Raw genomic sequence first — 25,205 nt, forward strand, 5'->3', positions numbered from 1 at the left:
TGCGGTCTCGAGTTGTCATGCCGTGGTTGCGAGTCGCAACCGTTGCGGTCTCGAGTTGTCATGCCGTGGTTGCGAGTCGCAACCGTGTGGTCTCGAGTCGCAATGTTGTCCTTGTCTTGTTCACGTGTTGATTCAGACTTAGTCAGGCTAAATTGTACTAAGCATCAGGCCCAAATCAGGAAACAACCAATAAGGTTTCAACTAACAATTTTCCTAATCTGACCATTAGTAAAAATGGATCAAACATTGCCCTTTTTAAATCTTCAAGTCATCTTCAACAAGTTCATCACAAGTTCATCATAAGTTCATCATTTTTAGGGTTTTCATCTTAACATAACCATGCATTTTTGAACCAAAAATCTTATGTTTAACAAGACCATTTTGCAAGAAACAATGAAGCATAGTTTGGTTGGCCATAATCATTCTTAAACTACCATTTGTTAGTCATTTTTAAACATGTTATCAAGCATTCAAACATAATGGTTTACACATAATGTCAAACTCACAAATCATCCTAAAAATCATGCATAACACTTCTAACCGAGCAGTTTCTAGTTCATTCAACACACATAAATCCTACACACATAATAGAACACTAACCGGTTATGAAGAAGGCACCGAATAAAAGGAAGAAACCGAGAAAGTAAGGTGTCCGAATGATGATGAGCTTGACCGAGATTTCTTGACCGAGATCCTTGTGAGATCCGAGCTTGAACCGAAAGTTGGAAGGGAATGGGATGTTGTTTGGGGTTTCTAGTGAGAGAGAAAGGTGTGTGTGTGTGTGTGTTGGTAACTAATGAAGGAGTGGGGAAAGGTTTGGGATTTTATATAAGGTTCCAAATAGGCTAAGGGGGTTTCGGCCCAAACCGGTTACGGCCCACTCGAGACCGAGTGACCCACTCGAAACCGAGTGGTTGCGAGTCATGGTCTCGAGTCACATACACATATATATATATATATATATATACAACACATATCATACAAAAGTCACGTTTCCATTTAATAATATATATATACACAATGATAATACAAGATATTCGTTCGGAAAAACCTAGAGTGTCACACTGAAAATTTGCAACAAAATCCTGAAATTTTCTTTTGGACGAAATTCGTCATAAAAATGTTGTAATCTGTGACCAAAAAAATTGTGTAGGAAATTGTCCCCTTTTCTAGTAGTGTATAATGCCTTCTTACACTTTTTACTTTTAGGAGCATTTGTAGAATAACTTAACCCACTACTATCATGGTCCAATTTTCTAGTATAAATAGTGCTTGCAATAACAAAAAAAAGATAGCACTATGTGTACAATTCCTCATTGAAATATACAAACAAACAACTCATCATATTCGTTTAATCTTTGGTTTCAAGAGATACAATCCCCAAGCTTTGTTCTCATGCTTTCAGTATTATTAATACTGCAGTATTATTAATACTGCATGATTGAATTATTCAAACAAGTGAACTAGTAATAGATATATTCGTGAGAACATTATTGCCTTTGACAGAGATGAATCTTATACAAACTATAATCAGAAATCGACATACTACTCCGAAGCTTATTGAAATTGTTTTCCGGATTTGCTGTAGTTATTTGATTGCATACTTAACTAAGCCTGGGAGATGTGTATTCATATAGTAGTCTTTCCAGTTAATAGAACTCGTATTAAAGAAGAATACTTGTGCCTCATCATCGGCATTTTCTTTGTAAATGTTTAGCAGGTTCTTGAGGTTGGAATCATCATAGCTGTAGAAGGTATAATGTAGTCCTTATGATCATTAGAATTTATAAACAAAAAAAAGAGAAAAAACAACTTTTGGTTTCTATATACATGAGAAAATAACATACGTACATTGCTTTCGATAAAGAGTAATGTTTGAAAAGATCTGAAAATAGAGTTCCAATCTGTAGCTTTCGGCTGAAATCCGTGTATAAACCATCAAGAGCTTGACAAACTAACATGTTGGCTATTTTCAATGCCTGGTTTTCACGGGTGTGTTAATCCGTTAGTGTGATATATATATATATATATATATATATATATATATATATATATATATATATATATATAGGGGATGGATCATGGGAAAACTAGTTTAAATGAGAAAACCAAAAAACTAACTAAAAAAGCCAAAAAAACATACCAATTTTTTTTTAAATTTTTATAAAAAGAAATCGGAGGTTTTTATACATGGAAAAAATTTTCAAAAAAAAAAAAATTTGTTGTATTGCACATGTGCACTATTACGGATATAGTGCACATGTGTAGTACATGTGTAGTACATATATAATCACATATAATGCACATGTGCAGTACAACCAAAATTTTTTTTTTTTGAAAATTTTTTTTATATATAAAAAAGTAGCGAAATTTTTATAAAAATTTGTAAAAAAAAATTTGGTATGTTTTTTTGGCTTTTTTTAGGTTTTTTTAGTTAGTTTTCTAGTTTTCTTATTTAGATGTAGTTTTCTCAGGATCCTCTGCCTGTATATATATATATATATATATATATATATATATATATATATATATATATATATATATATATATAGGGAAAGTGTGCCATTAGGGTGTATCTATATTAATATATATAAGGAAAGTGTAAAATACAATATCACTTAACGTACAATACGTACGAGATGAAATTATAACATGCGTAATTAGGCTTATAACATAAGTGATTAGGTTTTTATCCCATTCTGATTTCTGATTTTGTACATACGTGATTATGTTCATGCATGGTTATGGTTTTCAACCTGCGTGATTTATGGTTTTTCAACATGCGTGATTAGGGTTTTAAGTTTTATAATGTGCATAATTTCATCTCATACGTATCGTATATTAAGGAAGACTAAGTTCTCTAAGTTCTCACAACTCGAAAGGGTTCCCCTTGATCTTAATCATATATATTTATATATTAAGAAATGATTTTAAAGTATCTAACAAACCTTTAAGGGAAGTTTGTAGTGAATTGCAATACAAACCTTTAAGGGAACTTTGTAGTGAATTGCAATATATTTCTGAAAGCTTCTGTCGGAAGTCAACAATTTGAAATCGCGAGGCTTAATGGACCCGTCCTTGTTTATGTATGGATGTTTAGTGAAGTACTCAACCGACCAGTCTACAATCTGATGCAATTTAACGGGGTTTGAAGCAGAAGAAGTCCCATGATAAATGATCCCTGAATTGGGGTGATTCACATGAGCTGCCATTGCGACAATCATAGCATTCACCACCATGTCTACTGGTACCTACATCCCCGAATTCAAATAAGTAAATGTTGCTGAGAATGTATGTTAAAGCACATCAAGTGGGGAAACTGACTATATCCATTATACAATCTGGATCTCCTCGCAAGCATGTCGCCGTTCCTTTTATGTAACCAGCAAATACAGTATCAAAGGTTCTGTAGACGAAAACCACTTATTTAGTTAGCAAATGACCCACCAGAGGTAAATTGGTTAAGTTGGTTTTGGTATATATATTACCTGAGATTTTCGATCCATCCGGGAAAGGGTTCTTTATAGGTGCTGGTGACCATGGAAGGGCGTAGTATGACTAAGGGCACATCCTTCCTCAACTCTCCAAGTAACATCTCCCCCATTGCTTTTGTAAATACATATGTATTTGGCCATCCATGATGCTTAGCCCTTCCCAGTTGTTAAACATCATTAATCAATACAAACAACTCATTATCCCAAACAAGTTTTCAGTATGCTAAAAAGATTTCAAAAAGATATATCCCTATGCAATCTAATAATGAAAAGATTGTATGAGGGACAAGTAATGAGAAGAAAGTAGAGAGAGGAGGGAACCTCTGGATACCCAAATCCTTCATGAAAGATGCAATCTCTTTATTCGTAGCCTTTATAGTCGTCAGTTGATTCAAATTCTCCTCCATCAGTTGTTTCTCTTTGTTAATGTCCACTTTAGTTTTCCCATTGATGGAGTCACCGGATTTAAATTGCTTTTCCAATATAAGCCCATGGTTTTCACTGGAGACATAAGCTGAAAGGCACCATCTTAGTTTACATTTCATATTGTTCCAAATGTATGACACAAATTTTGTTCAATTACATGCATGGTGGAGCTCTTAAATGTCCCGTTTTAGTTTTAAAACTTTATCTTGAAAGCAATGTCCAAAAAATAGTATATCCCACCATTTTCTATATCACATTTAATCGTAGTAATTTTAAAAATTAGTTATGAACTTGGGACTTATACATTTTCAAATTCCATCATTTGTGCTAGGACTGGCATATCGTGTCAACCAGACCTGTTAAGACCCGAACACGATAAGACACGAACCCCAAATAGGTAAACGCGAACACGACACGAAATCTTATCGTGTCAAAATTTTCAAACACGAACCTGATAATAAACAGGTTACACGAAACGACCTGTTAAAACACGAAAAATTTACAAACGTATCATACAACCTGTTAAGACACGAACACGACATGTTACTACATGTTTGATATTTAGACATTAACAGGTCTTACAGGTATTGCATAGTGGTCTTAAGTCTTAACAGGTTATACCGTGTCTGACATGACCTGTTAAGACACGAACACGATAAGGCACGAACACGAATTAGGTAAACATGAACACGACATGAAATTTAACAGGTCTTATCGTGTCGGCCTGTTATAGACATGAAACCTGTTAAGGTTAAACACGAAACCTGTTAACTTTGTGTAGGTTTGTGTCGTGTTATCGTGTTCGTGTCAGAATTGTCAGCCCTAACTTGTGCCTTTGTTACTATTAATTAAATCTGATTTTTTACTAATCATAGGGGTGTTATTACACAAGCACAAAACAACTAATATATACGAGATTTGAGATTCTTTTAAAAAAATAGCATGGGAGTTGGGAGTTCTCATGGTTCTCTCAACTCGGATGGTTCTCAAATGATCTGGATCATATATGTATATATATATATATATATATATATATATATATATATATATATATATGAGCTTGGTTTTAAAATGCACACATCACATGATACGGTGGGGGGATCGCGTCGCACGATGCGACTTCATGATGCACGTGATGTGGTCTGAAAAAGTCTAATTATCGATTGAGCAATAGGTTTGAGTATTTGAACAATCTGACTAGATATGATGAGAATATCTTATAGTTTAGCATTTAAAATTTATCCATAAATCTTTATTAGGTATTTTAATAACAAAACCTTGAAAAGTGTTGTGTGTGCTTCGTGCATCACACATCGGCTTTTGGAATCAAATTGAATCAAATCATTACACGCTTTTTTAAAACAATGTAGAGAGTGGGAAGGTTGATTACTCCATTCTTAGGATCACTCTCTCACTTGAAAACCTTAATATGACACGCACCATGTGCATTCTAAACACTGGATCATCCTTTGTGTTTTGATCATTGGTATTTAAGTATAAGGAAAAACATAAGCTACGATAGAATGATTCAATGATCCAAACTTACACATCATATAACAAACCTGTAGATATATGGAGAAACACCTTCATGTTAATGCACTTCAAGACAAAGTTAGAAACATGTTTTGCTCCAAACGTGTTGATATTGAGGGCCAGATCATATCTACAATAAACAAACGGAAGGGTTTAAACCGACATCGGGATATTACTTTAATAATATCATGGGTAGCTCAAGGATGACAATTTAATCTTTCAGATGACATTGTAAGTCTCAAAACAACTGCTAATAACATAATCCTATATGCAAACACTTGTAAACATAGTTAAAGTTTATGAATGTTGTTAAGTACATGGACGGATGTGTTATTTTCTCTGTCTCAGACTGTTTCCGAGTTTACTAATGGGAAGTGAAAGAAGGTCGAAAGAAAGTATAAAATAAGTGTGTTACAAAGTTTTATTAACGGAAGGAAAGTGAAAAGAGGTGGGAGGAAAAATGTGAAATAAGGGAAGTGAAAGAAGGTCGAAAGAAAGTATAAAATATGTGTATTACAAAGTTTTATTAAGAGAAGGAAAGTGAAAAGAAGTGGGAGGAAGATGTGAAATAAAAATCCTCCCTTATAACTTTTCTTTCAAAATGGAAGCAAGTGAAAGGAAGATAAATATAAAGTTTTACTATTTTAACCCTCCACTTAACATATCATAAAACCAACGAGGGTATAGTGGTAAAATTGTACCTTTATTTCCTCTTGGTTTCAACTCTAGAAGCCCATAAAATCTTTACTTTTTTTCCTTCGAGAAACTCGTATCTTTCTCTTTCTCTATTCCTTCCTTTGTTTTCTCTCTTACATTTACTTATTGTTTTTTTTTTCTTTAGTAAACTAAGAACAGATCGTTAAATTACCTTAAAATTAATATATATCAACACACAACCACACACATACATTGGGAGAGGTTTGTCAAAAAACCAAAAAAGTTGGGAACCACTAGTTTCGTATGTAAAAAACTTATTAAAAATCATTTGTGCATAAGTTTTTTTCGGAGCTTTTGCATATAAACATCAAATAAAAAATATATTTTTGTAAACAAAAATCACCTTTTTAAACTGTTTTTTCTGTTTTTTAATATTATTAAATTTATATTAAAATGGCTGTTACATGTGTTTTTTTATGAAAATATACATATGTTACATGTAAATGAAAATGATTTTATTTTATTTGTATTTTTAAATGTCTTACCCACGGTTCCTGGTTCCCCACTATTTTGTGGTTTCACAATGAATTCACCACTACAAACACGTTCGAGATATTGAGAAGAAAATTTAATGCGAGAATAGAAAGAACAAATATTAGCCATTGATGAAAAGCAATCAATAGATATAATAAAATATAAAAAAAACCCTAATGTTAGTTACTTTAACGATATAATAATCAAATTCTCGGTGGTGTATGAATTTAATGTCAAATAAATAAAAGAAGATTTTTTCTTAGTCAAGGTGTCCCCTAATGTTTCTCCTTCAATATTCAACTTTCCACCAATATCTCTCTTCTTAAATCAAACCAAATATATACTTTTTCAAATTCGATGAAATTTATGCTACACAAATTATTTTAACAAAGTTTGTTGTTTATATGTAGGATTGTACTATTTTTACGTAGTTTTTAAATCATATGAAAATTTGTTACGTGTTAGGGTATAGGTTGAAGTGTAATTGTGTAGCTATAATCATATGGAATGATGTTATGTATAGGTGTGTAGTTATGTAATTGTTTAAGTATATATAATGATGTCATAGCCTATACAAAAATCATGACACTTTAAAGTTTAGCAAATCTAGATTCAAATTAAAAACCAAAATAGAGAAAAACTCAATTATCTCTTTTTATGGGGTATAACGAAGAGAAAAAAGGATGGCATTGTTGTGATTCGACCACCAGGAAGGGTTATGTTACAAGGCATGTTGTGTTCGATGAAAATTCGTCATGGTGGTTTAGTGAAAAAGAAGTTTAACCAGATTCTATATAGCAACGTGAAGATCTCGAAACAACTACGTTAGCCTTGGGTTTTGATTACAAAACCGACCTAATTAATGAAGTTGACTGATCTAGGTCTAAGTTCAAGCACAGGTCACAACTCAACTCAACTCAAATCATTACCCAAGGCAAACAGCAAGTCATGAAGTATAAATTGGAACCTAGGAATAAGCTTTTGAGAAGGTTGAATGGATTTGAGCCATGAAGTCTGAAACCAAATCCCTACATAGAAACGTAACATTGGAACTTGTCCCAAAACCAACCGGTGTGAAGGTTATAAGGAACAAATGGGTGTTTAAACTAAATAGAAAACCCGATGGGACAGAAGACTAGTAGCTCATGGTTTCTCTTAGCAAGTTGGAATAGACTATGATGAAACCTTTAGTTCAGTGGCTAAGCTAAACACAGTATGCGTCAATCTCGCCATTGCAATGTGGAAGTCTTAGAACCAATGGCAAATGGATGTTAGTAACGCTAGTATGTATAGAGACTTGGATCATGCAATTCACATGGAATTGATAGGGGATTCGAAAGCAAAGAACATCCCAATTATGTGGGTAAACTAAAGAAAGCCTTATACGAGCTGAAGTAGTTACCTAGGGCATGGTTTGGGATGATAAGCGAATTCTTACAGCATAATGGTTTTAATTGGTGTCAACCAATGCTAGTTTGTTTGTTAAGACCATAAGAAATAAGGTTGTGATTGTCCTTGTTTATGTGGACGATTTAATTAGAATTCGAGATTGTGAAGAAGTAATCAACTAGTTAGAAGAGAAGTTGTGTGGGCAATTTAGTATGAAGTATCTTGGAAAACTAAGTCACTTTCTCGGATTGGAAGTTGATCACAACGATGAGCTAGTTCTTCATTAGAAACGGTATTATTATAACTTATTAGTCAAGTTTGGTATGTTGGACTGCAAGTCATTGAACATTTCTTTAGATACAGCCGAGAAGTTGTGTGTGGATAAAGGAAGGTACCTAGAAAATGCCACCAAGTATCGGATAATAGTAGGTAGTCTAATCTACCTTACCTTGACAAGACCTGATTTAGCCTTTGTTATAGGCATATTGAGCCGGTAATCTGTATATGCAGATTCCGCAAAAACTACACATCTAAGCAATTAGGCTGCATTCTATGGTATGTGAAAACAACCTTGAATTATGGTATTAAGTTCAAGAAAAATTCAAAGCTAGAACTTCTCGAGTACAGTGATGTAGGTTATGTTGCCGATTTTGGATACAAGGAGGTCCACAACCGATTTCGTGATCACGTTAGGAGGTTGTGCTATCATTTGATGTAGCAAACGAAAAACTATGGTGTCATTGTCGACTACTGAAGCAGAGTACCTAGCAGTTGTGATAGCTACTCAAGAGTTAATCAGGCTATGCTTACTTAAGAATGATTGGAACCAAGAGTTTGAAGATGAGGTAACTTTGTTTTGTGATAACATGTCTTCCATCAAACTAGCAAACAATCCAACCTTTGATGCCAGAACAAAACACATTGAGGTGCATTACCACTTTGTGTAGGACAGAGTGTGCAAAAAGAAGGGAATCTGAAGTATATAAGTAACCAAGACCAAACAGCGGATATGTTTTCTAAAAGCTTGCTAAGACAGAAGTGTTAGTGCATTTTGGGACGTTTATTGCTGTTCGAATAAGCTAGATTTGAAGTGTGTGTTGAATAGTGTGTTCGTAAGTAAGCAAATGATTATGCTAATTGTTTACATTGTAAACAATTAGGCTTAGTGTTTAAAGTGATTAGCCTTAATGTTTGGCCATCACTATAAATAGCCTAATCATTTGCATTTTTTTATCAAGCTTATAGTCAGATCTTTCTAGAGACGGTGTCTAAGTTTGGGGAGGTGATCACAAGGGGTGATCTCTTAAAGTGTATTGTATACTCTTTTAGTATGAATTAAATCTGTGTCAGTTCATTCATTAATGTTTATCAACCGATTTTTTTATCTTATCAAATTCAATCAATTCGATCTGAATCATGGACCTACACGAATCTAGTTGATTTTTGCAAAGGAATAAACATATAAGTGGATGTTGATAGGGGGTGATAAAGTTAGGATATCAAAGGGTGATACGATTGATCTCAAATGGGTGGAGTTTTATTAAAATTATAAGTTGATTAAAGGGTGGTAGGTTTATTTGTTTTTGATTCATTGTAATTCTCCTTTGATTAACAGAAAAGAGTTGAACAAGTTGTTCAAGTGTTCTGTGTGTGATATCCGATTGTTTGATTTTAGTTGACTTTTAATATGCAAATCAGGTTAGAAGCTTCCGGAGATGGCAGTGGCACTTGTTGAGCCTACATGATAAGAATGTAGCATCCCGTATTATCCTATTATGTTTTTGTTTTGAGACATTTAGACTTTGGTTGTATTTGATCACTCGAATATATTGCGATTGTATGAATTTTCACTGCAGACGCTTTGATTTATTAGTTTAAGATTTATTTTCTAAAGAGTAAATCCAGCAAATAAGACCCTCGGGTTAGGGGAGTTGAACTTCTCCACCCCATCAACCGGCAACCAAAGATCTATGACCTCCAACATAAGTTTATATCTTCTTCTTTTCGTTCGTTAGATTATTTCTTCTTCATTTTGTGCCAATTATTCATTCATTGTGATTCAGGTTCCTAGCTAGCAAGCACCCAATACTCACGATATTATTTGAGGAATTTGGTTACTTAGATTGAGGAACATGGTCTGCCGGCATAGAAATTGGTCGACGAACATGTACTGAGGTCAAGGAACTAGCTCCGGTCAATCGGTTCAGGTTATAAGTACCAAACCATCTTTGAATATGTTTTAACTATTGAGATAATATGTTGTCCGCATAGGGTCCAACTGTTGTAGTGATATATGGTAACAATTATAGAAGCAAAAAAGCTAAAAACACCAATGCTAGTTAGTAGTTATGTATTTTAAAACTATCGGGTTCATAATTTTAGTATACACAAGACCCATGGATGTGATGCAAAGAATCCATAAAAGTATTGTGTGTCCATTAAGCAACCTTGTTGATGCAGATTTTGTGTCCGATGCTTGTCGAATAGATTAGATTTATTTTATGCTAAATATGTAATAGTTAGTGAAACTGTCAAACAAATGTGTATTGACCCGCTCGTTTGAAGTGGTCAAACGAGAGGGTTATGTGTTTGACCGTGTGTGTGTGCAAGTGAAATGGGCGTGGCTATAAATACCACCCCTTTGGTTCATTTGCACTTAAGAGAGTTAGAGGGTGAATCTGAAGTGAATCTGAAGTATATAAGTAACCAAGACCAAACAGCGGTTATGTTTTCTAAAAGCTTGCTAGGACAGAAGTGTTAGTGCATTTTGGGATGTTTGTTGCTGTTCGAATAAGCTAGATTTGAAGTATGTGTTGAATAGTGTGTTCGTAAGCAAATGATTATGCTAATTGTTTACATTGTAAACAATTAGGCTTAATGTTTAAAGTGATTAGCCTTAATGTTTGGCCATCACTATAAATAGCCTAATCATTTGCATTTTTTTATCAAGCTTATAGTCAGATCTTTCTAGAGACGGTGTCTAAGTTTGGGGAGGTGATCACAAGGGGTGATCTCTTAAAGTGTATTGTATACTCTTTTAGTATGAATTAAATCTGTGTCAGTTCATTCATTAATGTTTATCAACCGATTTTTTTATCTTATCAAATTCAATCAATTCGATCTGAATCATGGACTTACACGAATCTAGTTGATTTTTGCAAAGGAATAAACATATAAGTTGATGTTGATAGGGGGTGATAAAGTTAGGATATCAAAGGGTGATACGATTGATCTCAAATGGGTGGAGTTCTATTAAAATTATAAGTTGATTATGATTTCATTTCCATGTTTAAATGTTTTCTTGTCCTCCAAGTATTTTACCTATATAAAGGGTGGTAGGTTTATTTGTTTTTGATTCATTGTAATTCTCCTTTGATTAACAGAAAAGAGTTGAACAAGTTGTTCAAGTGTTCTTTGTGTGATATCTGATTGTTTGATTTTAGTTGACTTTTAATATGCAAATCAGGTTAGAAGCTTCCGGAGATGGCACTGGCACTTGTTGAGTCTACATGATAAGAATGTAGCATCCCGTATTATCCTATTATGTTTTTGTTTTGAGACATTTAGACTTTGGTTGTATTTGATCACTCGAATATATTGCGATTGTATGAATTTTCACTGCAGACACTTTGATTTATTAGTTTAAGATTTATTTTCTAAAGAGTAAATCCAGCAAATGAGACCCTCGGTTTAGGGGAGTTGAACTTCTCCCCCCCCATCAACCGGCAACCAAAGATCTATGACCTCCAACATAAGTTTATATCTTCTTCTTTTCGTTCGTTAGATTATTTCTTCTTCATTTTGTGCCAATTATTCATTCATTGTGATTCAGGTTCCTAGCTAGCAAGCACCCAATACTCACGATATTATTTGAGGAATTTGGTTACTTAGATTGAGGAACATGGTCCGCATAGGGTCCGACTGTTGTAGTGATATATGGTAACAATTATAGAAGCAAAAAAGCTAAAAACACCAATGCTAGTTAGTAGTTATGTATTTTAAAACTATCGGGTTCATAATTTTAGTATACACAAGACCCATGGATGTGATGCAAAGAATCCATAAAAGTATTGTGTGTCCATTAAGCAACCTTGTTGATGCAGATTTTGTGTCCGATGCTTGTCGAATAGATTAGATTTATTTTATGCTGAATATGTAATAGTTAGTGAAACTGTCAAACAAATGTGTATTGACCCGCTCGTTTGAAGTGGTCAAACGAGAGGGTTATGTGTTTGACCGTGTGTGTGTGCAAGTGAAATGGGTGTGGCTATAAATACCACCCCTTTGGTTCATTTGCACTTAAGAGAGTTAGAGGGTGAACTCATTTGAGAGAGTTCACTGTGAGCTTTAGTGTTTGGGGGAGAGATCACCACTTGGTCTCTCCCCGGATGTATACTGCTTTGGTATTAGTTCGGTTATCTTGTAATCGGGCCGATTTGTAATGTTATACTACCGATTAATACAAAGAAGTTGTGTTTATCCATCTCTAATCTCTCCCGTCTTGAACTAATCTCACACTAATCACGGTTTCGGTCCCGAAACACGGTCCTACAATTGGTATCAGAGCCATGGTACCCGATTTAGTAAATCTAATAGTTTGCTAAGTCACATGTGCTCAAGATCTGTGATTTTAGTGATTTTTATTCAAGATGTAAACATGGTGGAAGCATGAAGAAAACCCAGATCTAGACCGAAATATTCGGGTCTATATGAAATAGAACATATACGAGTGTTAGTTTTTATGTTTCACACCTAAATCAACAAGTTTTCATCATCAAATATCATGTTTTTAAGGATTATCGTCAAATCTGCAAAAGAAACAGTGGTTGTTTTCTTGAAGGAATGTGGCGGCTATTAAGAACCTTTAGGGTTTCCTCATATCAGGTCCAACGAAAAACACCTCCCCACGAAACACCCCCGCCCCCACACGATGAAAGACCAATGTGATGAAAGATCTGCTAACTCTCTGCATGACGAAACACCTGCATCTGCACTTGCCGTTGACGAAACTCTGATGGTTACATGCTGATGACGAAAAACCAGCAGGTCTTGTCTGCGACGAAAATCCCAGCCAACCATGTCTGACGAAATACCTCATCACATGTTCATGACGAAAAACCTGCCGAAGAAAGACAAGTTTCGTCGAATATAGGGGTGTGACGAAAGACCCCTTGTTTCGTCAGACATGATGTTTCATCGGATAGTAGACTTTCGTCGACTGAAACTGGGTTTCGATGAAAGTAGTGGCTGATTATCGGTGGATGCTGCATAAGTTGAATATTTTATTTTGGGTTTTGGAGGTGTGAATCGCAGAAAGAGAGAGAGAATGGAAAACTTATGTCGGTTGCATAAATCATTTTGGATTAAGGTTTAAGGTTTGAGGTTTATGTATCGCTGATTGATTGTGCTGAGAAGCAGTCCGACATGAAGATGATGTTTGCTGACTGTCGGCTGGAATATTTGTCAAGGGTTTTGATTTGAGTTTATCTCTTCGCAGAGAGAGAAAGAGCTGCTGCTTGTTGTTTATCGATGAAGAAGAAGAGCTAGGTTTCCTCTTTGTTGGGCCCACTAATCATTGATTGGGCTGTTCTTTTAGCAGGTAGTAAGTGGTTGTGGGTTTTGACTAATGAACCCAAGTCTTCGTGGATAACCAATTTCTTTTCAATCATAAGTCTTCATGGCCCACTAGTGTTTGTGGCACAAGTGTTCGTTGGATTTCATCTGGGGCTAAACAGTTTGAGCCCAAATTCATTAGTTGACCAGGTATGAACTTATTTGATTTAAAAAAAACCATTAGTTGATTTTTTTAATTCATGGTTTGGATTGGAATTATGGGCTACACATGGATTAGTTTATTATACGGGCAAAGAATTCTAAGTGATTTGAAAAGAGGGGTTGGGTGTTCGTGAAGTTAATTTGAACCGCGCTTCCAAATTTCAACGTCGAATTCATACGGGTTCGGGAGCGCGCGGGGTGATGAGGCATGATGAAAACAATGATTTATTTTGAATCTGGGGTAGTCACGATTACCGATGCAAACGTCAAATTTTGGTGACTTGACTACTATGGGCTAAAAACTAAAAACGGTATGTTCACTTCCGCACGTCAATGTTTATGATTGTTATCGGTTATTCGTAAATGTTCGAACGCATTTTGTTTATTGTCATATTCTCGCATTTGGTAATGATTGAATGAACCTAGAATGTCAATACCGGTCCTAACGAGTTCACAAAGTCTTTGGAGGGATACAAGTCGGATCCTACGGGGTGCTAGGTGACTTTCTTTATCAAATAGAATATGCAAAGAAGAAAGCATTTTGTTTATTGTCATATTCTCGCATTTGGTAATGATTGAATGAACCTAGAATGTCAATACCGATCCTAACGAGTTCACAAAGTCTTTGGAGGGATACAAGTCGGATCCTACGGGGTGCTAGGTGACTTTCTTTATCAACTAGAATATGCAAAGAAGAAAGTCGTTTTCGTGATTTTTCGAAAAACCGAAAACATTCAGTGAAGATGGCGACAGTTCCGCTCAGTGGAGGGAATTGGTGAACATTTGAAGATAAATTCTACTCGGTGGAGAGAATTTGTTCTATGATATTGACGGCAGTTTCTTTGAAGTGGAGAGAATATGTTAAGGTTTAGAGATTTACCAAAGAAATGGGGGGATAAAAATTTTTCAAATGTTGAATTTCTTGGGTAAATTTCTAAACGCAATCACAGGTGGTAGAGTTTTTTATTTTCTGGTGATACAGACGGTTCGGTGTGGAATGTTTTGCACAAACACATATTTGAGGATTTTAATTAATTCTCCAGCCAGCATGAAGGGTTTTGCACGGAAACATACAAGTATCTAAAGTCGACAGTAGTTTCAAAGCGATGTTCACTGAAGACCTGGGGGAATCTTTATGAAAGCTGATAGTTCAAAGCTGAAGACCCGCATGTTTCGGTTTTGGGTTTGATGTTTCTTTGGGATTTTACAGGGATCTAGGGGTAACTCAATTCGTTGAGTTTGCAATCGATGTACTTGGTCAAGCTGACTTCCTGAGTACTGATGCTGAAGATCCGTAGTGCATTACATGGTCAACTTCACAAAGGTGAGACAATGAGATCTGAATGTAGTTCAACTAAGCGTGCTGTTTGGTTGAGCATGCAAGGGATACACTTGGTCTAGCTGACTTTCCTAAGTGTTGATGCTGAAGATTAAAGTGCATTACTTGGTCGATTCCACAAAGACGGTTTACAGAAGACAGTTCACCAGAAATCTCTACCAATGTAGTATGCTTGAATGAAATAAAGCTCTTATGACAGAAATCTCCACCAAGACTTGATGCAGTTCTTAAAGATTGGAACCCTTATCAAATGCCGGTTGGAGTATTGGAAGATCAGCGGAAGATCGGTCAATTGAGGAAATTGCACAACACCCAACACGGATACGCTTACTTTAAGGGGGAAATATTATTCAAGGAACGTCAAGATACTACTTACCTGGATCATCGGTCAAGGGGGAATTTGTAAACACAGAGAAGATAAATACTTGACTGAAGATCGATTGCAGTTGCATTTTCAGCATTCGACAACAACAGACAAGGGGGAATTTGTTGATGCAGATTTTTGTGTCCGATGCTTGTCGAATAGATTAGATTTATTTTATGCTGAATATGTAATAGTTAGTGAAACGGTCAAACGAATGTGTATTGACCCGCTCGTTTGAAGTGGTCAAACGAGAGGGTTATGTGTTTGACCGTGTGTGCTTGCTAGACAAGTGGGTGTGGGTATAAATACCAACCAGAGAGTTAGAGTCAGGGAGCTCATTGTGAGAGTTCTCAGTGAGTTTTGTGGTTTGGGGGAGAGATCACCACTTGGTCTCTCCCCGGATGTATACTCCTTTGGTATTAGTTTGGTTATCTTGTAATCGGGCCGATTTGTAATGTTATACTACCGATTAATACAAAGAAATTGTGTTTATCTATCTTTAATCTCTCTCGTCTTGAACTAATCTCACACTAATCACGGTTTCAGTCATGAAACACGGTCCTACAAACCCAATAGAAAGCTAATTATCACTTAATTATTCACATGAAAATTCAGATTAATATCTTCTTGTTTGATTAATGTATAAATGCTGATTGATACCATTAGGATGAACTTCCTTAAGTATTTATGCTTATTTCAAATCACATATAGTTTTTTAGTTCACATGTTCACTAACATTTATAAAGTGTTTATAAAGATTTAAAGTGTTAAATTGAAGATGGGTAAGTGTTCAGAGTTATGAGTGCAGTGACTTTAAATAATATGAGTGCAGTGACTTTAAATAATAAGTCACGAGATAGAGTTGGTCCATAGCTGGACCCATTACCTTTATTTTCTAAAGCTGGTAAGGTTTTTTTTTTCTTTTTTTTTAAACGGCCAACGAATCCTTCAAATAAGCTACTGGGAAATTAACCACATTGGGATACATTTGCCTCCGAACCGAAGAAAACTCTCACCTAGGGTCGAAACCCGTGAAAACTCGTCCGAAGACACGGCAGTGCAGTAAGGTAAAACACGCTCAGTTGAACGAATTAACGATCTCCACCAATTTGTCTAGTCTATCATCATCACCAGATGCCGCAAAAAATAATGTATTTAAAGCTGGTAAGTGGTATTTGAGTTTGACATTTGACTTATATGTGTTGAGAATAAAAGATGCATGTCTTTTTAACTTTCCTTTTATAAAATAAAGTAAGTTTTTCTTTTTGATTAATGGGATAATAGAGTACCTTTAAATTAAATAATCATTACCACACTTTAATTATCAAATTTGGGTTGTGTCGATTTTGTTAATTCTATTGCGGGTAACTTTCTTTTCTCGTGGCCACGGGATGTTGCCTTAGCAGCGAAACTGAAGTGGTTAAAAGGTAGGATTCGGTTGTGGGTGAATGCGGTTCGTAAGCGTAGAGAGGAAAAGTGCTCGGAATGTAAAAAATGGTGGCAGAGTTGGAAGAAAGAGCTGGAAGAAAAAGCGGAGACACGTGCCTTGACAGATTCTGAGCTAGGTTCTAGAGCAAATGCGGGAAAGATTTTGCTTGAAGAAGAGCATTTAAAAGCACAAGATGATCAACAAAAATCGAGGCTTAGATGGGCTTTAGTTGGGGATGAGAATTCCAAGTATTTCCATGGGGTTATAAAACTAAATTCAGCAACTAATAAGATTCATGGTGTTAAATGTGAGGGGGTATGGGTTACGGATCCGACTCAAGTAAAGGATAATATTGTGGGGTTCTTTTCTGATAAATTCAGTTCGTGTGGTGGGACTCGGCCGAGTTTTTATTGTCCAAATATTAATACACTTTCAGGAGCTGATGTCGAGTCTTTGGATGCGCCTTTTTCCATGGAAGAAATTACGCAAGCAGTTTGGGATTGTGATGGTGGCAAGGCACCGGGGCCGGACGGCTTTAATTTCACTTTTATTCGTAAATTCTAATTCTGGGCCATTTTGAAGCATGATTTTTTGAATCTTTTTGAGGAGTTTTATGCGAATGGGTCTATTCGGGATGGGTGTTTCTCGGCATTTATTGCTTTAATACCGAAGGGTCGGGATTAGGCAACATTGTCGGATTACCGCACTATAAGCTTGGTGGGGATTATAAACAAGGTCTTATCCAAGATTTTAGTGCTCCGGTTGAAATCTATGATGCCACGCCTAGTGTTCGAAGAACAAACCGCTTTTCTAAGTGATCGTAACATACTTGATGGCCCTTTAATCTTGAATGAAACGATTGCTTGGTTGAGGAAATCGAAGTTGAGTGGTTTATTTTTTAAAGTCGACATTGAAAAACTTATGATTCATTGCGTTTGGATTTTTTGGAAGACATTATGGCGCACATGAATTTTTCATCAAAGTGTCGGGGATGGGTTATGTCTATTATCCAGAATTCTCGTGCCTCGGTCTTGGTTAATGGGTCGCCCTCATGTGAGTTTTCTTGTCAGCGTGGTCTTCGCCCAGGAGACCCACTTTCTCCTTTCTTATTTATTCTTGCTATGGAGGGTCTTACTCGGATTATGAGGCGAGCATGTGAGTTGGGTGTTTTTCACGGTATTAGAGTGGGTGGAACGGGTCCTCTAATCTCACATTTCATGTATGCTGACGATGTGGTATTTTGTAGGGAGTGGTCTATAGCTAACGCTATTAATCTCAGACGACTACTAAGGGGCTTCTTTTTGATATCCTGGTTGAAGATCAGCTCCAAAAAGCGTAGTGTGTTTGGTATTGGAGTGGGGGAATGTGACATCGTTGATATGGCTAGGCTCCTTAAATGCTCACGGGGTCGGTTTCCTTTTACTCACCTAGGTGTGCCGATTGCGTCTAACATGAACTTAGTTAGAAGTTGGGACCCGGTTATTGAGAAGTTTCAAAAGCGGTTGTCGGCTTGGAAGTCTAAGTGCCTTTCGTATGGTGTTCGGATAACGTTGCTTAAATCCATTTTAAGTTCTCTTCCATTGTATTTCTTCCCCTTGTTTAGAGCCCCGATTCAAGTTATTAATACTCTTGAGAAGCTGCGTAGGAAAGTCTTTTGGGGAGGGGTGGAAGCGGTTGATAGAATGAGTTGGTTAGCGTGGGATAAGGTGGTCGCTCCGACGAAATATGGTGGTGTGGGTTTGGGTTCTCTTGGAGATGCGAACCTAAGTTTATTATCCAAGTGGTGGTGGCGGTTTAAAGTGAGCCAAGACTCCCTATGGCGAAAGGTGATATGGTCCATTCATGGAAGTGGTCGGGGTTGGACTTACATTCCGGTGAAATTGACACTAGGCGGTACGTGGAAACAAATAGCGAGTGTCCCGGATATTTTGGAGAATATTAGTTCCGGACCTAATCTTTTTGTTAAAGGGGATGTTAAAAGTGGTCATAGTGTTTTTTTCTGGTCTGATTGGTAGGTCTCGGACAATACCTTACAAAGAAAGTTCCCTTTATTATTTGCATTGGAAAAGAAGCGTTGTTGTTTGGTGTCTGATCGGCTCCTCCTATCAGCAGAGCAGCTGCAGTTTGCTTGGGACTGGAAACGGTCTTCGTTCACAGCAGCGGAGCAGATACAATATGATGCACTTATCTCTTTGGTTTCTGATGTGAATTTATCCCTGGAGTTGATTCTTGGACCTGGTCGGCGGGTGGGGAAATTGGTTTCTCGGTGCGTAATGTGAAGGAGTAGATTTTTGACGCGACTAATGTTCTTCCGGTTTCAACTTTTGAGTGGTGTAATTGGGTTCCTAAGAAGGTTGGGATGGTTGCGTGGTGTGTATTTCATGACCGGCTTCCAACTGCAGATGCTTTGGCACGGCGAAACATTCCGATAATCACACAGGTGTGTAGTATTTGTGAGACTAATATTGAATCAGTTGATCATTTGTTTACAGGATGTCCGAAGTTTATGGATGTGTGGCAACTTGTTTTTTCATGGTGTCGTGTTCCGAATTTCTTTGCCTTCCATGCTCGTGATTTACTATCCTACCATCTGACGGCAAAGAGTGGGGCTCGTGTGAGGAAAGCGTTTTATGCGGTTGTGTTGACGACTTTTTGGAGTATATGGAGAGCTAGGAACGATCACATATTCAATCATAAACAAGTGTCGGTCCGGAAAATTATGGAGGAAATCAAGCTCATGAGTTACTTGTGGGTTGTAAACCGTTCAAGAATGACAGATATGTCTTGGGATTCTTGGGGTAGATTTGACGCAATAAAAATGAGGTAGTTGGGGGGATTTTTGTTACGGTTTTTGGCCGGTTGTATTTTTTCTCTTCGGGTTGTAGTTTCGGACAATGTATTCCCGATTTTGCTTGCTAGCATCTTGCTAGTTTTATAAATATGTTTTGTTGACCGTATAAAAAAAAAAAAATTGGTCCAGACCAACCCCGCCATCACCATTCTCTTTGTTATAAATCTATTAATAACATTGAATTCATATTTCCTAAGAGTAATTACATTCTAGTTAATATTTAATGTGACATAATAAAACTTAAAGTAAGAAGTCCTCAGATATCTTTATTTTATGATCAACTTTGTTTATAGGTATATAATAGAAAAACTTAATATTATGATGATATATTTCAAAACTTAGATATAAAATATCTAGAAACTTAAATTAATTAAAAAGTATAAACTACATGTTTTTTTTTTTTTGTCTAATTGTAGTTCTTATTATTTTAGTAGATGTTTTTATTTTAATAATACTTAAAAGAGTTATACCAATGGATTTTTAAAGGTTTACTAATTTAGGTGTATTAAATTAGATAATATGAAACTGTTATCACCGATATCCATTTTTCCTAGAAAATTTACAATTATTGATATACATGTTGCATTTATTTATTTTGTTAAATAAATATTTTCTTTCCGTTACGTTTACATTTAGACGTTTTTATTTAACCTTACGGCTTGCTTACTTAAATTGGACTAAAAATGTTTCTTCTATCGTCGTGTCGTTTCGATGTCATTTTTTTACATAGGTTTTGTTATTGTTTCGACTTAGTTATTCTTTTCTCTATGACAACATTTTATGTTTTGATCTAAATTTGGCGAGATATCATCCCGTACCATGTGTGTGGCTCAACATCTTTACGTCTATTTTTTGTTTTGTCTGGTTTGACAGTACTGTCGCAACGCACGAGTCCTAAAAACTCATATATATAATTTAATACTTTCTTATCACTCACAAAATCACTATTATTTTTTTTACTTTTTAACCCTTAATCCTTATACTTGTATATACTAAAATATAACTGGCTTATTATAATTAACACTTTAATTATAAATAGTAAAACAAAAATCCAATATCAATTAAAACAGAAACACTACACGAGATAGAATGAATAAACTCGCTGGACTTTTTTTATTATAAAATAAAGCACACCATTATAAAAAACCCTAAATAATTCATATACTAACTCAACATCTTGGAAAACAAGAAATATACACCATTTAAATAGGAAACTAAATAATGACTCTTGTATTTTTATTCAAAATAATATAAATAAGACTTACTAGTTAACCCCTCTAACCATTAAATTATAACAAGAACATGCCAACATGGTTAAGTTTGGTGTGCTGTGGTTAGACTAAGAAAAACTTCCAAAGGCATTGGGATATATATTAAAAAAACTTCAAAAGGCATTGGGATATCATACTTGCAAAGTGTACTCGAGAAAACACAGTTGTCTTGTTTCTCAAATTTCCATTAAATTATTTATATTAATCTTTTTTTAATTGAAGACTTTATCATTTGTTTTAGGATAGAATGAAGTATAGAATGCAGAGATTGCGGTCAGTGGTGACAAATAACCAATAAAACCCCCTAAGGTAAATGATGTATCTGTATATAGTTTTTAGTTCCACTTGTTTAAATACAATTGTAACACATAAGACTAATTTGACCAAATTAACAAGTCGAAGTATTAACGTGAGATGTTTTACTTGAGTACTTATGTTCTAGTACTTCACTATCTCTAAAACTAGGTTCAACCTGTTAAATTTTTGCAATCACAAATTATGTGCATTGCTCTATAAACAATGTGCATTGCTCTATAAACAATGTTATCAAGTATGCATTATAGGTCATTCAACATTTAACCATTCTGCTAAACAGCATGGAGAACATGGCGGGAGTCATGGCCTGTCACGAGGGCCGTGGAAAAACGGAACACCACACCCCTCATGAACCATGCATGGTTAGCGTGGATATACCCATACAGACCATGAGTCACGTTCCAAAAATTTAGGTGCTTTGGACCATTGTACAACAATCGATTAATTTTTTTTACCTATTTTCTATTTATTTAAACACATTCCACTCATTTTTTAACATCACAGATATCTCATTCTCTCTACATTATCTTAAATACCCCACAAACAACAACCATGGATCCAAACGATCCAAACAACCCGCCACACACCCGGTGGACGTCACCCTCCTACTCCCCTGTTGATCCGATGTGGTCAACACCAGAATGAAGGCGAAAATTGTTCAAAAATGGGGTTTCAATTAGCTTTTTTTTCTGTATTAAAATGTCATTTTCAGTTTTATATCTTGTAGTTTTCGTTTTTAAATTATTTTTTTTCTTTTCTAGAAATGAATGGAATGTTACTTTTATTTATTTAACTGTTTAACAAAATAAAAAAAAAGGAATTAAGGAGGACCATCACCAGGGCCGGTCATGAGAATTTAAGTGCCGGTACACGTCCAAGAAAAAGGCCCTTAGACCCTAATGAATTGTATAAACTTTTTTTAAATGACGATTAACATTTTATCAATAAACCTAGTAAAATGATAGTATTAAAATGAGTATGATTAAACAAAGCAAAACCCTAATGAAAAATACAGGAGTGAAGCAAACCTACCATTTTTAAACGACCCTAATGAAAATATAGGAGTGAAGCAAGATCATCCTCAGACCCTACCTTGGCTTTGCTATTAGTGGGATTTACTGAGTATGATGATAATGATATATGAGTGAAGCAAACCTACCATTTTAGGGTTTTGCTTTGTTTAAATTGCAGTTGTAAACGTGTGGATATGTGGTGGTCTGCCGGAAAGAGGTGGGTGACGGTAGGACGGTAAGTTTTTAGAGAGAGAGAGAAAGACTAGAGAGAGAGTAGGGTTGGGGGTTTGGTGGGTTTTTTTACACGTATGATGGGTTTAGAGGTTTAACTAAAATAATAGAAGAAATGACAAAATTAACCCTGACTAACAGAGGTCAGTGGATGGTGTTGAGCAATTAGACTAAATTGCATTGTTGAAATTTTTTTAGACCCAGAGATGATAAATGAAACTTTTGTACTAAAGTGGTAAATTGACCCAAACCTCAAAGATTAAAATGACATTTTACTCATTTATTTATTTTCTTTTTTAGCCTTTCTGAGTAAAATTCATTTCCTTTGTTGTTGTTTTATTAATATTTAGTTTTAGGGTTCGTTTTTATTCATGTAATATTTTCCTTTGTGCGTATTTTTTCATTTAGTTTTGTTAAAAAGCGACCTACCCATCTTTTATTTTTGGTTTTTACTCTTGCTATAACATATACATGTATCGTACTAAGCTGATGCCTATCAAATTTTTATCGTGTTCCCATCATAACGCGTGAGTTTAGTCCCACCAATTATTATATATAACATAATATAATAATCAATACGAAATTATGTATTTAATCTCTAGACTGTAAGGTTGTTTGGAATGCGTTTCGAACACCCTTTAAAAGGAAGAAAAAAAAAAAGAAAAAAAAAACCTCAGCTTTGAATATGTCCTTGGGTAGGACGTGACTTTATCAAGCTTGTCTGATCTTAGAGTGTTTATATGTACAATTCTAATTTAAAGAGATGTTGGATCTTGTACAAGACAATAATTTTATATGAAGTATACGTAAGAATTAGAGTCTTTGACCTGAACGGTAATTTAGTTCTTTCTCACTTAAACAAGTTTTCTCCTTGATTTTCAAGCGGTTATAACTTTTTCATACGTGGATATTTAAAAACAAATTACACCGTATTAACGAGCATTTTATTCTCTTTATTTCGAGCAACCTATTGCAATAGTTTTCTTAAAAAATTACATGATATTGAATACCCATTAGTGATTTAGTTCATTACCTGATTATGTGATTTTGAATACCATGATTACGTGATTTTGAATACTCATTACACAATTACACATTCAATATAAATCCATTACATGTTTACATATTCAATATGATTTGTTATAACTAATGTTACTACAATTATGCTTATAACGTGATCATTCAGTGTGGTTTCACATAAAATATACTATAATGAAATCACATAATCACGAAATGATTATTCAAAATCACGTAGTCACATAATAAATACATAATCAACTATTGTTATGTAATTACATAATCATTTACTGCGATTTCACATACTATAATGAAATCATGTAATGGGTATTCAAAATCATGTAATTTTTTAAGAAAAACTATAGCAATAGGCTGCTCGAATTAAAGAAAATTAAAAGTTCGTTAATATGGTGTAATTTTTTTTTAAATATTAAAGTCTGAAATTATAGACGTTTGAAAATCAGGGGGGGGGGGTTCAAGTGAGAAGGACTATAATACCTTTTCTCTATTTGTTTTTTCAATTGTTTGAACCTGATTGATGACCGAACTTGTCTCCTACACTTCGTACAATAAATAGATGATCTCTTATCAATTTAAACAAACAAATATCTAATACACGTTAACATGTTATGTGTAAATATTAGTCCTTCATGTTGGCACGTCTTTTACTCAAATTATAATTTGTTAAGAATATTGTTCAATGATAAGTGATTTTTTTGGATAACCATAACGTTCAAATTATTTACCTCTCATAGAACTTGGTGGTGGCAGCTGCATTCACAACCACATCGACTTCTCTTTGCATTTCTTTAATCAAATTGTAGTCCCTCAGTCCCAAATTCTCGTTAGCGATGTCACCGGCCACAGGAGTTACCTTTTCGGATAAAAATGTATCTATATTTGCACCATGCTTCTCTCTTAGTATCCTAAATAAGTCCTTACCGGCAACCTGCATAATCAAGACGTAAAAATAAGACTATTAGTTGGCATCTCTATTCATTTCAACGGTCACCTTTTGTTTAGAAAAAGTGAGCGTTGAAATGAATAGCTAATTGTATTTTTGCGAACCTCATATAGAGTATGTTGAACATTACATGAATTGGAGTAGAGAGTAGACCGACTATCACAAACACATACATTAGCTAGTGTTAGACATACCTCCATTTGAAAACGCTTGATAGCTTCTTCTAGGTCACAAGCTCTAATAAGAAGATAGAGTTTTCTCACGTTCGGTTGAACTCTTAGTATCTTCTCCACCATAACTGTAATATCAAAAAGAAAAGTCATGTCTACAAAATAACTCGAGTATGAGAGGGAGTGACATAGAGATAGATATATAGATAGAGAACCTTTGGCCAGAAAGCCAGTACCACCGGTGACTAAAATGGTCCTATCCTCAAGAAATTGCATTATGTTATTCACTTCCATTGGGAGATAGAGATGAGGGAGAGAAGCGAGTTCAACTTAAGAGATGAAAGGGTTACAATATATACATGTGCCTATGTGCACCTATATATATACATAGGTGGGACAATTTAGAGATGCAACTAAATAAAATCAAGGGCAA

General features: G+C 35.2%; 1 protein-coding gene across 2 annotated transcripts; it reads right to left on the minus strand.

Annotated features, from left to right (window-relative positions):
* Positions 1-1,293: 1,293 nt before the first annotated feature.
* On the minus strand, positions 1,294-25,114 carry LOC110884770 (alcohol-forming fatty acyl-CoA reductase). Of its 2 annotated transcripts, none has more exons than XM_022132495.2 (10): positions 24,988-25,114; positions 24,797-24,900; positions 24,385-24,587; positions 5,483-5,583; positions 3,816-4,008; positions 3,489-3,650; positions 3,325-3,406; positions 2,985-3,251; positions 1,852-1,979; positions 1,294-1,745 (listed from the first exon to the last, which is right to left on the minus strand). In XM_022132495.2, exons 1-10 carry the CDS (start codon positions 25,064-25,066, stop codon positions 1,589-1,591), a joined length of 1,476 nt encoding a protein of 491 aa, XP_021988187.1. In that variant the 5' UTR covers positions 25,067-25,114; the 3' UTR covers positions 1,294-1,588. The 2 variants fall into 2 exon arrangements, with proteins under 2 accessions (XP_021988187.1, XP_035835003.1); XM_035979110.1 differs by having other exon boundaries at positions 1,655-1,745; positions 1,852-1,917.
* Between the last annotated feature and the right edge of the window lie 91 nt (positions 25,115-25,205).

This window comes from Helianthus annuus, chromosome 10 (genome assembly GCF_002127325.2).
Source record: "Helianthus annuus cultivar XRQ/B chromosome 10, HanXRQr2.0-SUNRISE, whole genome shotgun sequence".
Lineage (NCBI taxonomy): Eukaryota > Viridiplantae > Streptophyta > Magnoliopsida > Asterales > Asteraceae > Helianthus > Helianthus annuus.

Excerpts from the sequence above, each read along its gene's own strand:
- LOC110884770 (XM_022132495.2), bottom strand. The coding sequence starts at position 25,066 with ATGGAAGTGAATAACATAATGCAATTTCTTGAGGATAGGACCATTTTA. Across the intron at positions 4,009-5,482 it reads GTTTCTCCATATATCTACAG|CTTATGTCTCCAGTGAAAAC; the intron begins GTTTGTTATATG and ends GGTGCCTTTCAG. Across the intron at positions 1,746-1,851 it reads TACTCTTTATCGAAAGCAAT|CTATGATGATTCCAACCTCA; the intron begins GTACGTATGTTA and ends TACCTTCTACAG.